The 14,528-nt window shown below is 28.9% G+C and overlaps 1 protein-coding gene across 1 annotated transcript in view; it reads right to left on the bottom strand.

Moving 5' to 3' along the window:
* Positions 1–2,910: 2,910 nt before the first annotated feature.
* The window catches only part of LOC111624711 (F-box-like/WD repeat-containing protein TBL1XR1), a 50,727-nt gene continuing 39,109 nt past the window's right edge, over positions 2,911–14,528 (bottom strand). Inside the window, exons 11-12 of the mRNA XM_023367620.1 lie at positions 3,590–3,691; positions 2,911–3,522 (exon numbers count right to left, since the gene is read on the bottom strand). Of these exons, the coding sequence (XP_023223388.1) occupies positions 3,493–3,522; positions 3,590–3,691 (132 nt within the window). The 3' untranslated portion in view covers positions 2,911–3,492. The remainder of the gene's footprint in view (positions 3,523–3,589; positions 3,692–14,528) is intronic.

Below are 14,528 nucleotides of genomic sequence, written 5' to 3'. Positions count from 1 at the left end.
TTTAGAGTTTATAAATTAATTTTATATATACATTTTTTTTTAAGTATGTGTTGCGGTTTTTATCTTCTTTTTATAGCCTTTTCTGTGTATTTTTTTCCCCCACTTCTTAAATTTTGTGGCATAATTTGAAGTCGCAATTTATTTTATGCCTTTATCTGTTTAGTATTTTTTTTTAATTGTAAGAACTGCGTTTTATGGCGAGGGAAGGGTCACGTTAATGGGTTTCAATACGCTAGCGAGTTGTCGACTAAATTTTTTTCCCCCTTCGAACTATAATTAGATGAAATTTATGCAAGAAAATTTGTTTGGTTGGTAGACTGCTTTAAAAGTGTTTAATGTGACGAACGTGATATTTTTGCAGTTTTTCTCGCTCTCCTTAATTCTATTATTATTATTTTTTTTTTACCTTTTTTTGGGAAAATATTTCGTGAAAGAACGGCGTAAGAGATAGAAATTTTACGGTTTGAATGTAGTAATGGGCGGATTTTCGCAACGAGGGTTGGTGTCGCTATGCCGAATTTCACGCTCGAAACGTCACAATAGGGAGTTGTCGTTGGCTCTGACGTAATATGAAAATTTTGCGGAGATTGGTTTACGCGATATTCAATTTTGTAACGTGCATATCATCGGAAACTAATGTCGAATTTACGGATGAAATGCCATTGAAAGGGGAAATAAAACGCGAAAATAGAATTTTATACAACACAAACAATTTAATAATAATAAATACGGGGCTGCCGGGATGCAATTTTTAATTTATTTCATTTAAAATATATGCTCTCCACCTCAAATTAGTGGCTTGTCCCTATATATTAATATCATACTTTCCTACTAGCAATGGAATCGTGCAAGTCATTAACTCCTTTCAGGGGAAAAGTTTTGAATTAAAACAACGTGACTTCAACGGAAATTCGTATATAGTTAATTGGGGTCTCCTGCCCCCAAGCTTTCCATATCCGGTTTCAGCTTTCATTCAACTCCGTTCTCGAACTGACGACAGTGGAAATTTATAAGTCTACAATTTTTTCAAATTGCCGCCCAATAAAGTACACGAACCCGTTAATGAATTTATAAATAATTTAAAATTTGATTAATTAATTAAACAACAATCATTGCTAAAAACAAATATAAAATTTAGGTTCTGATCATCTTAAATTTCCTTTCCGGTAAAATAATAATAGGAGGAAAAAAAAACAATAAAAATCAATGTCTAAATTTAATTCCATCGATCGATTTTTCCACTTAACGAAGATGAAATTTTTTTCGTATCCTCCACATGATCTACTTATTGTTCAATGTCAATGTGGCGCCATATGACGACGTAAAATTAAACTACTGGAAAATGATCATAGCATTAAAATTTATCAATCAATTTTAAGATAAATTTACTGTGATGACACACAATAAAGAATCTGATAAGTTTAATGCAAATAATTTTTTTATAACTTAATTATTTCAACATTTCTTATATTAGGAAAAAAAAACTGATTTAATCTCTTCTTAAGACAAACAACTTTTTGAAGTGTGTATTTATTATTCAGTTTAACAGCTTTGTTAAGATAGCAGCATTTAATTTTTTTTTTAAATAGGTTTAAAATTCTTAAGGACCTTTAACAGACTAATAAATCAGTATATGTGTGCTGTTCTTAATTAATATTCTAAAACTTTCTGATGCTATTCATTGTGGAAACTATTCACAAAACAAGAGGATGTTTATGAATTTTTTGAAAACTTTAATTTGTTTTTAAAAGGTAGATCATTTTGTATAATAAACATCAAAATTTTGAAAATATTAAAATGAATTACAGAGCCTTAATGAATTAACATTTCTCATATGACAAAAGGTACATCTCGTGTTTACTCTGTAATACAACACTGTAGCCATTTCAATAGAATTTTATTAAATCTGAAGATTGAGCATGTTCAAATCTATTATATGCTGATTAATGTCATTTGTTATATTTACTAATTATAATCTGGAGTTTGCTTTCAACTGCAAACTTAGTTTCCACATCAATTAGTCCACTTTGTTATTGAAAATTTAATATAGGCTATCCATAAGAATTTTATGCTGTTAATAACTTTGAGGCAAGAAAAAATTTTTAAAAATATATTCTATCTGACACTGATGGAAGTTTCATTTTATTAAGGGACAGAATTTTTTATGGCGTAAACATATTTACTGCATAAATTATAAAATAATTAAATTTAATGTGAATTTAATTTATTCCTAACGGCTTCATTTTGCCTGAAAAATGACTTACCACTTTATAGTGTGTGGCTCTACCTTGCTTGTACTTTTTAGGGAATTTGATGTGTGACTATCAAATACTGGTAACAGACTGTGATGAGTTTTTTCTTTAATTCTTATAAAATCACAATGTACATAATAATCTATCCCCTTCACCATTTTGCACTTCTACTCAAAAATACACCTTTTAATGGCATCTTATTTGTGGGAGCAATTTGTTTCAAAACTTTTTTTTTGCTGATGCCAATGCATTGTCATTCAATGAACCTTAATTAGATTAAGTTATTGATAAAACAATTTTTTGTTTGTTGGATTAAAAAAAAATCTACAAAGTCCCTCCATTGCTGTAGTAAATATGCACAGAATTGCATCAAATCAAAGAAATTGAAGAAGACAATCACATTGCACAAAATGTTAAAAATTATATAATGTATGTAGGTCTCTAGGACTACAATGATGCAAAAAAACTTTACAGTACGAAGAATAAGTGGTACTTTCGCTTTTTCATTTGTAGCAACCGAATCCGTGGTGTGTCATCCTGCAATAGTTCCTGCTGTTGACAGTTGAAGAGTAGATTGATGAAGCAATTTCCTGCAACATTTCACAAAAAAAGTTTTTTCAAGCTTGCTAATTAATATTGAAGAAAATTTTAGAATTAATTTCATTTTTTGAATTTAAAAGCAGGTATTTTCTAATTTAATCATTTTCCTGGCATAACTGTTACATTTTTCTTTCCTTCCTTTCAAATTTCTCCAATTATTATTTGGAAGTAATAAAAAATATCACTAAATGGAAGATTTTGGTTGAATGCTTCAGTATTTTACAAAAGTTTCCACAAAAACATATGCAACATTACAAGGACAGAATATGTTTAGATAAAAAATGACAACTGTTCTTTTTCTGAAGTTCAATCTATAATACAAATGTTTAATGACAATAGCAATGGCATCTCTTCATCTTTGCTTTTTTACAAATTCTACATTTCTGTCCATTTTATTCATTAATTATGGCTAATAAGGCACTGTCCACTGTTACATAAAACAAACAACCACATTACATGCCGATGAAACACTTATGGGTCCGACTTCATCCTTTTTTTTTAATGAAATGATTGGCTGTTATTGATGCGAGGGATGAGATTTGGATGAGACCAATCTGATTACGACAGAAAAAACTACATTGTAGTATTCCATCTATGCAACCAGTGATGTTCAGTCTTTGTTTTTGTTTTTTAATCCTTGCTATAATTTACGTAAATCCAGAACAAACACCTGTAAAAATAATAAAGAGAATAAGAATATTGTCTGGAAAAATTTTCATTGAGAATTTAACACTTACACTTCCATCTGATGCACTAGCTCCCACTTTATCACCTCTGGAGTTCCAACAAACTTCAAATATTCCACCTGTACCTTTGTAACTATGAATGAGGGCTCCATTCTGTAAAAGAGAAGTCTTGAAATTTTTCAGGTAAAATTTTCATAAAATTTACTTAGCTTATTTGATATAATAAAATTAAAACATCCAAACATGAAGGAAAGTCTAAAGATGCATTTATTGAGTTTAACAACATATATTATTAAGTATGAATAATTTAGATTTAGTTGATAGCTCATGTATTAATAAAATTTATAGCTATATTTCAACTTATTACTACTTGCAAATTTTACTTGCTTTTATAATAGTAAAAGAGAATTTATTCAAATTGTATATAGGCAATCATAGCTACAATAAATTGAAATGTTAGGAAATGTCAATTTAAAAGATACATTTATTTAATATTTTGTTTTCATAAATATTACATTACTGCTGAAATATTTATGTTGTGCAATACCTAGAACAAGGATGGCAATTTTTTTCAGTCAACAGCATTATCTTTGAAATAATTTAGGCATTAAACAATTACTTTTAAAGAAACAAATATACTTTAATTAAAATAAACTTTAAAAAGTGATTGAGAAAAGGCTAATGATATATGTTCAGTTTAGTATAATAATAATAATAACATGCAGAAAATGTCACATCATGCCAGAAACTATACAACACATCACTTCTGGGTGCAAGCTCTTGGCACAGACAGATTATTTACACAACATAATCAAGTAGCAAATATAATACACCAAGAGCTTGCAAAGAAACACAACTTGGTAGACATTCACGAACCATACTACAAGTATATTCCACAGACAGTATTAGAAAACTACACGCACAAAATGTACTGTGACAGAGCCATAATCACAGATAAAACAATTTATCACAACAGACCAGACATCACACTCATTGACAAACACAATAAAATCACATACATTTTAGATATAGCCATTCCAAACACTCACAATGTACAAAACACATGCACTGAAAAAATTAGCAAGTACACAGAACTTGCCCAGGAAATAAGGCATCTGTGGAGGATGGATAGGGTAGTTATTGTACCTGTTGTTCTCTCCTGTACAGGTGTGATACCACACACACTACACAAANATTTGTACAAATTATACATGTATATAATGTTAAAAACAGTATTCATATTTATTATTTTATACAATATTAAAATATACAAACGGTTGCTCATATAATATGTATTTATGTTAATATATCCCGTAGCATATTTACACTAAGTAATCCTCAAGATCTATATGTAACAATATATGCATACTAATTCTGCACATATACACAAGTTAAGCGTAAATTTTAATATGTTAATTTACTAGTAAAATGTATAAATTTACGTGTATAGTGCGCTAATTTACCGTTAAAGTAGGCATTCATATGTATTTATGCAAATAAGCCATTAAAATACACGAAGCGCACTATAATAGATATCGTATGTATTTATGCTAATTATGTTGATAAATTACACCCACCCGAAAATATCTATGCAAATATATTATTAAATTACACATACGTTTACATTAGCGCATAATGAACGTGTATAACACAGGTTATAACGTAAAGTATGCATTTTATTCTATTTTTTCAGCTTCTTTTTACTGATTTTTTAGCGTAAAATAGCATAATAATACGTTTATTATATTGTATATTATGTTAAATAAAGCATACACGGATACAATGTGATATATTGTTATAAATAAGTAAGAAATTTCAAACTTAAATTAGTATCATCATTTATTAACATCTTTTTGATTGGATGCAGAATAAAATATACAAAAGAAAATACAGTATTTAAAAAAATTATGTTTCGAGATGATAAATTTCAGCAATCTCGCGGATTTTACCCCCTTAAACAGGTGCAGGTGCCTCCAGAACAAAAAAAAGAGGAGGGGGAAAAACCTACTCTACCCCCACCGACAATAATCACATATTAAAGAGAGCTGAGTCATTTTTAGATTCACAATTTCGCAATTTCACTCAATTTTTCACACTTCCTAAGGAGGAGTCGATAGGGGGAAAAACAAATGGATAAATGTAACAATAAATACGGTGTTATCCACCCCTATCGAATATCCCCAGTTATGCCACATCACGTATCATTAGTAAAGATAACTTCCTTTCCATCAGAAAAGGACGACTTCCGAAATTCGACCATGTGATTAATTTAGTCACGGGATGAAATTTATCCGGAAATTTAGTTGTAGCGGGGGGAAGGGAATATTGTATCCGACTAGGAAACTGAGATTGTAATGCTTTTTATCGAATTACTAAACATCGATAGTATTCAGCTAAAGGAAAAATAGAATTTTGTCTTTGTAATCAGCTAGTTTCTATAGAGATTGTAATAAAGGAAGTACGCTTTTATAATTGGAGTCGCACACAAGCTTTCGTTCTATTACTCGACATCGTATCTTATTTCTTCTCCCTTGAGGAATAGAAAAGATGAAAAATGCATAGAGAAAGAGAGAGAGAGCGAGCTAATTATAACAGATGTTTTATTTAAGTAAATGGGTATACACATTTTAAAAAATTCAAATATTTTCAATTATCGAGGATTATAATACACTAATCTTATTAATTAACGTAAAAATATTTGTGTGTTTTGAGTATTAATAAAGGAAAACAAACGGAATTGTTTAAGCTTTCTGTATTAAAAAAAAATAATAAATAAAATAAAAATAAATAGATACAAAAATATTCATATAATGAATATTCTGTGGCGCCATCTATTTGGAATGTTTTGTAACTATAAGGGATTTGTTATTGTTTGAATTTTAAAACGGATTCCGGTAATTGAATTAGGCGGAGGAAGAAATTGTCTGTGTTTACTCAGTTGCGTTATTAATCACAATTCTCTCAGTTTGCAATGCTATTTTTTTCTCCTTTATTTTTCTTCCCCCATTTTCTAGTAGAAATGGTTGCTTTTCTAAGACGGAAATTATCTGGATATGGAAGAAAAACGGTAAAATTCCAACGGAGGTCATATGCTAGTCATTCACTTCTGGTAAATCCAGCTCATGAGGTGACGTGTATGATGGATGACGTTACAGATTTACAGTAGAACGAGACTAGTCTAATGCCTAGAATAAAAAAAAGAACGAGGATAAACGGATGTCTCGGGGGACTTCAACCACTTCTTCTCCCTCCCATATTTTCCCAAAAGATTTAAAAAATTCAACAATGGAATCTTCCTCTTGCATATACAACTCTTCCATTACATAATATTAACTAAGTGTCAATGGAGAAGCAAAAGTTTCTTATCTCTGTGATGTTGGAGAATGGATTTTTATATGAACGATGACCGGTTAACCGATTACTGTTATGCCTGAAGTTTTTGAAAAGAAGCTAAATGGTCTCCCAGACAGAGGCTCCATTAGGATGGAAGGTGGGGAAGATAGAAAAACACAGAGTAAGATAAGTGCAATATATACAAGCTTGTCAGTCCATTATAATGTATGAATGTGAATGGAAGTGCCTCGTGCATGAGTTTGGTTTTAAATTTTCACTATTTACTTTTCCCCCAATATGCCAAAAGTTGAATACTTCGATAAGATACGTGCTTGTTTTATTATAAAAATTAGAAAAGTTCTAGATTTTTTTAGAAGAAGAAGGAAAAAAAGGAAGAGAAAAAAATTCATAAAATTGAATTATGAAGTTTTGTAGTCTAGAAAAGAATTGTTTTCGGTAAAAATTTTAAGAATTCTCTCCGAAAATAAAAGGTTTTTGTGAATTAAATATGTCGCGATGTCTTACGAGAATAGGGACATTTAAGGAAGGAATAACTGTTGGCTTGTAAACAAAGTTTAAGGAAGATATAGAAGTGCTGACATAGTCTGAAGTTTTTGACTAGTGACACGGGGATAAATATTGGAACGACTATAAAAGCAATATTATAAAGAATGTAATAACTTAAAATGTAAGAATATTTTGTGCCAGATATTTAAATTCACCATTCAATAAATTATTTTATAAAGCCGTATAAAGATAGATTTTTTAAGATACATTAATTCGTAAATTAAATAAATCATGTAATTTTCTTGTTTTTTTCTTCAGCAAACGGAACGAAGTGCCGTTTGTTGTATACGTGCCAAATACGTGTACAGGCTGCGTTATTGTATAATAAAGCACGAAAGAAAGAATTATAAAAATACATCACTAAGGGGAAGAAAAAAAAATTGCATGAAAATTATATTGCAATTAGCGTATATTATGGGATAACTGGCGAGTGTAATTAACATTTAACACGCTCTAAGAAAGTGCTGGAAACAGTTTTGATATTAAATCTAATAGATTCGGCGAGTTTATATGGGAAAAAATTGAATATAACGGATGATTTCCGATCTGTTTTAATGCATAATTACGCTGTAAGCAAACGCAGAGAAGGCCAACGTGTCTCGAAGCAAGAGCAGCAATAGCCGATGGCAGAGAAATTGTTGCCCAAATAGCGAAACTGTAGCGAAGTTAACACGAATTTGAAGCCACCAGATAAATAATTACTACCCTGAAATTTCGTTATTTGTAATAAATTATGTAAATATTCGAGTAAAAAAAAAGTGGAAAAAAATCTTTCATAAATCCATAACGGCAACAAGCCGCACTATTATTAAAAAAATGGGGAAAAAAAGACTTTTCAAATGTCAAAAATGTCAAAACTCTTTATCAAAAAGATCATCTTTAGCTCTGTAATGGTTAATGTATAAATATTTGATTAAAAGATGAGATTAAAAGATTCGTTTTAAATCGTTAAATAAATAAAAATGGGGCTTGAGGAAAGTTGTAACCATCACGAGGTTATTAAAATTTTGTCAGACGTAAGAGAAAAATAATGTGTCATTATCCGAAATTGTCCAAACTGTCAATTTTTCCATCAAGACGAGTTGTCGTCGAGGCAGAACAGACGAATTCCAATATTCTATCAAAAGAAAACAGACGACCTCAATATTGTCGGAATATAAAATAAAGATAGTGTCCCATCCATCAAATAAAAAGATAGAACAAGATTATTCTCATCGCTCGCTACGCATAAAGCAATTTTCATTTCGGAAAAAATCCAGTTTAACAAACTAATCATACAAAACATGCTTCTATACAACTAAAAATAAAAAGAATTATTTTTATCTACTTATGGATGAAAATCCATACCTATCATCCTTTTAAATATTCTGTTTTATTCGTCAGTAGTTATATTTTTCTCTCCTATATATACAGTATATAATTCTCTAGAGAAAATAGTTTTCAAATATAAATTATGCTGGATTTTTTCCAGATTTTCTTTAAAAAATATATATATAAAAAATGCAATAAATGTTAGATTTTATTTGTTGTATCTATCCCTCTGTTTACATTTTATTACACCTCCATTCTTCATATGTGTATAACGTATATGTATAATATATAACTTGGATTATCGATCAATCACATATTTTGCATTTAATTAAATTGTTTTCATTGTTTAGTATGCTTCTGCAATATATTTTTTAATGCAGAAAGGTAGAGTGATTGATACGATTGAAAGTATTTTGTGAAAAGATGCCGTTAAAATAATACATTACTTGATATCTCAATGCGATTTTATAAGAACTAATTCAACATATAAAATGGCTGCAATTTTTAATAATTTATAGTGTACCGCTATGGAAACAATTTATATCTTCGCTGAGTGACTTTAAACAATTTGGAAAATGTTACTATATTTTGAAAGGCGTACGTTTCTAAATAACTCATCTTTTAATTGCAATTTACAATGAGATTTTCCATTAATTCTGTTGTAGGATTAATCATTCGTTATTTAGCGTGCAAGAAATTATGAAAGATATATTCTGATGCGTAATAATTACGTTAAAAACATTAAAAAATCCGTAATAAATTCGAAAAAATAATAAAAAATTTTAATTAGTTTAAATTAATTTTAGCAACTTTTATTTACACGTATTTTACGTGCGAATCGATGTCTTTAGATGGAAAATTGGTTGCTAAATCGCAAATATAATAAAATTCCAACAGAAATAACGCTTAATATATACGGTTATAACTTTATTAATAACAATTTCCATGGATTATTATGTAAATATTATTATAGAAACGTTATAATACAACGACTTTACGCTGTGTTTATAAAAAGATAAAGGTACTGTACTTACACTAACGATACGAGCTTATAAACAATGGTAGAAGAGCGAATAAAAGCTGGAACAATACAAGAAATAAACATACACATTATCTAACATAAAAATAAACACCAAATTTGGCAACATGCTACTATAGAAATAAACGTCAAGAGCACACACACACATACACATGCCGTAACAAAAATCAAAATCGATACGAGAAGAGCACTGGCAGAGGAATAAAACGCCACTTTCCTACGGAATTCTACTAAATAAATAAATAAAAATTGATAACATTAAACTGTACAAGTTACGGAATTAATGTTCGAAAAAAGAAGGAAAGTTGGAGAAGAATTTGGTCCAACAGGCGACTGTTTTTTCACCCTTCGGGAAAATCCACCCCCGAGTAGAGCAGTACTTAACTCGCAGCTTAAATTACTTAATAGTCCATTGATGGAAAGATTGCATCGTGTTTTCAATTTTATTATCGAGTTGGGAGTTATTAAGAGAAAATTGAGTTTTAAAGACGTGAAGATGTATCCGCGACCTATGACACTAGAAGCTAATAGGGAGCCGTTCAATTCATCTCCTTTTATAACGAGAGATTAAAGATGAACGGAGTGCATTTATTGATCTTTTAACAAAGATCATTAATAAACCATCATCCAAATTAACTGTCGAATAGTTTTTCAGTAATCCTCTGCTCAAACGGTTACTCTTTTAATTAGTTTGCAGGAATAATCCGTCTGCTCAAATTGCCATTGCTTAATTCGTCTCTTTCAATGGGTCGCATCTTTTTCATTCGCTAATCCCTTCTAAACAGCTATTCTATCTTCATCTGCTCAATACACTTCCACTTAATCCTTCCACTCAAAATAGTCACCCGTTAATCTANAGAATTAAAAAAAAAAAAACAATTTTACAAGATATGCATATAACAACCGGTTGATGTAGTCAATCTTCCACTTGTTATCGGAGAAATGATATATTAAAGTGGTTATTTTATAAAGAAAAATGGTATTTTACAAAAAGAAACGATGACAAAAGAAAATCGAAATAGTTGAAAGATTAAATTAAAGATATGTAATTTACTAACAATTCTTTTAAAGTAATTAACACGTTTCAAAACCAGAGATTTGTAAAACATCAAAAAGAATCGGTATCTCTTAAGACAATCTTAATAAAAATTTTATACGAAGTAGCAATGTATAATACCTTTAAGTAATTCTTAAATTATAAAAAAAAATGTAAAAAGTAAAAAAAAAATATCAAACGTCGACAAAGAACTAAAAGTTCTAAATTACGAAAATTCCTTTATAGGTCATTACACTTCTTTAGTCTTTAGTTTCTAGTCTTTGAGCAATCAGATCTTTTGATACGATGCACTTCTTTCGATTGTCCTTACATAGTGAAGGAAATTAAGATTTTCTCAAGCAAATACTTATTCCGCAATGCGACATACAGCACAACCTCCTCCTCTCTGGCCTTTTTCCAGAACATGTTCGACTTTAAACTAAAAGTTGGCAATGTGTTTCTTGAATAACTATCAAAATTTCAGCTTTTGCTTATAAATTCGTCGAAGCGTGAATGATTTTTTTCCCTCAATTTGTCTCGTTTATAAGAAAACATAACAAATTTTACTCTATTATCAACTTATTATTAGTACAACAACGGTCATGTGCCGGTTATGGTAATTTGAAACCTTATCTACATGCACAGATAATTTCACCAAATTTCGATACGAGTAATGACGTAAATCCTATATAGGATTATTAATCGGATATAATGTTTAATTCTATGCCTAGTTAATGATGTACGTTTATCTAAAATCATTAAACAATATATATATATATATATACACACACGTACAGTACAGCTGGAAAGCTGACATTTTAAGAACACGTAAGTGCTAAGAGGCTAAACTTAGGAAATGTTTAAAATATCAATCATTATTAAAAGTTTAGACAATGTACTTTATCTATAGGACCGCATCATATTAATTGAAATTTGAAATTGTATACCGTTAAGGAATTATTACGTTATTTTTAAATTAAGTTTTAAATTAAGCTTTAGTAATTATACTAAAATTAATTTATATTGCATTACTTCCATCGAATTCATCCAGTTATTCGTGATTTGTAAGCAAACTACATTACAAACAAAGGCTAGTTATTATAATAAACTGTGCATTATATATTCTACGATAATATATATAATAACTTACATCAGATATATGTTTATAGTTCTATAAATATATAAAGTCATTACAAGTTTCTATACATTTGCATCGTAGGCACAGTATAAAATTTTATATAATAAATTCTCTATACTTAAAAAAGAGAGAGAATTTACACTTTATTATATATATATATTTCGACAAGGATAAATATATATAATAAAAGATAAATCGATTATGGAAAAGTTAATATTATGTAAAATCTAATTTCGCATTGAATAATAAAGAAGGGTTAGAATAGGATAGAAAAAGGAGAAAAAATTGCAAAAGGTGCAAATTGCACAGCCTATTTATTCTGCTTATATGTGCAGAACAAAAGTTCAAATCCTTTTTTCATCATTTTTGTTAAGTGAGGTGTCGAAACCGTTCTAATCTTCTCTGATCAGCAAGGAACTGGCTTGATAGCGACTAGTGACAGATGGATGTATGAAAAAAAATATATAAAAAAAAATAAAAAATAAAAAAACGAGAAGATTACAAAAAAAACTGAAATACTGTATAATGGAGTTACGTCAACAAAAGTAAACGAAAAAGAATTTAAACGTCGTCAGCATTATCGAAAATCTCAGTTCTTCTATCTTGATAGATCAGGATCCAGGTGTTTCTACATCATTAGAAACTTGATAACATTGTTGGATAAAAATTGAAATTCTATGCCTTTAAAAAAATCAAGATCTAATTTCGTTTTTTTTCTATTTGTAATTTTATAAATTAATATGTATATATATGTTTTTTATTTTATCATTATCGTGTATATTCATGTTATTCACGAACGTTTATTTACTTTATTATTTCTTTTCAATTATAAAGCATTTCCTCTGGTTATTAAATTATTTTAAAATTTATCAATATTCAATTTGAATTCATCTCCGCTTTTGATTAAATATGCAAATAACAATCTTCTTTATTTTATATAATTTTGTGTAAATAAATTTTTTTATTAATAAATATTTATTTATATTTCAATTATAATAATTATAATAATTATAATAATAATATGCTAATAGTGTGTGATATTTACGTTATTATCTGTATACTCTAAGGTTTCTTGAGTGTAACTTGTTTATAACAATGCCCTAATATTCCCCAATGAGTTATAGGGAATTTCCTTAAATTCATTAATATTTATCAGGGAATTTTCTTAAAAATTTATGATAAAGTCGATAAAAACAAAAATTAATTTCGTTAAAGTAGGCTATTAGTAAATTAAAATTAATTAAATCGCAAAAAATATATCTTAGAGTTTAAATTAAAAATGGAATTTTTTATAAGAAACTAGCAAATTCTTTTGTATAAATAAATATACACACGCACACACATCATGATGACCTTTCAAACAAATAATACAGAAGAACATAATCTTTTCTTTTTATTTATTTATTTAAAACGTGTTTTTTTAAAAATGTAATTTGCTTGTATATTTTTCAAAAAGAAAATTTAAATATGTATACATTCATTATAAATATATAATCAACAACAAAAATTCTGTTTAATTTTAAAAAAGTTTTAAAGCATTTATCTTAAAACAGATCCAAGAGGAGGGAAAAATAATAACAGCATGAAAAAATTAATATTTCAAAAATCCCCAAGAGTACGAGAATAACAATGAGAAAATACCAGGAGTTTTTTTAATTGTGAAGAAAAATTAATATCGGAAAATCCCTACATTAGGGAGGTTTCAATAGGGGAAAATACCAGGACATTTTTTTAATTGCATAAAAAAAAAGCAAAAAAATGGTCTTCTACGACTTCATTCTAGAATTCAATATTTAAAATGAAATTTAAGTTATTTAATGAAAGTTTCGAAGTAGAAAAATTCATGAAAAGTTTAAATATAGATTAAGAATAGTTAAAGCAATCATTAATAACATTATCAATTAATTTTTATAAAATTAAAGAATTTTTAAATCTCTCAAGTAAGATAATCTTGTTTTTTTTAATGCTGTGATATCATTATAAGCGTTTTCCTATGTGATAAATACTTGTTTACACAAAAATCGGGATTAATTAATAAAATGGGTTTAACTCGGCAATCTATTTCCCGCATTTTCTGTAAAAAAAAAACCTTTAATGACGTGGAAAATTAACTTTTGAAATTCTGCGACACCGCAATTTTCATTTAAGGGAAATCCCCCGAATTGACAAAAATATCCCTTAATGAAGTGAATTTTATCAGTGACAGCGTATTCCCTTGATAGATTTTCGAATACCCAACCGAGGCGATCGTTTATGCCATTTCCACCGTTTACGTCACCGGAAGTCCTCAGGAAACGACGGAAGTACGCTCGACCTCTGTGATTATCAGTAAATAATTGAACGACTAAGTCTACTGCAGACTGGACATAAATCTCTGTCAGGTTCGATACTAAGGTCGAAGCTCAGAAGGTCTGTCTTCTTACTTTGTGATGCATCTTTGTGTGTATATATATATATATACAAGAAAAGATAGCGAGATTTTTATTTATCGAACCACCTCCGCTGAGTTACATCGGTATTTTTAATACCCATTCTCATTTTCATCCATCATATTGGGAGAGAGAGA

The sequence above is a fragment of the Centruroides sculpturatus genome, unplaced genomic scaffold (genome assembly GCF_000671375.1).
Source record: "Centruroides sculpturatus isolate CEXI.00-Female unplaced genomic scaffold, Cexi_2.0 scaffold133, whole genome shotgun sequence".
In the NCBI taxonomy this organism is placed as follows: Eukaryota; Metazoa; Arthropoda; class Arachnida; order Scorpiones; family Buthidae; genus Centruroides; species Centruroides sculpturatus.
Note: the sequence above shows the minus strand (reverse complement) of the source record. Positions and strands in the feature narration are given on the sequence as shown.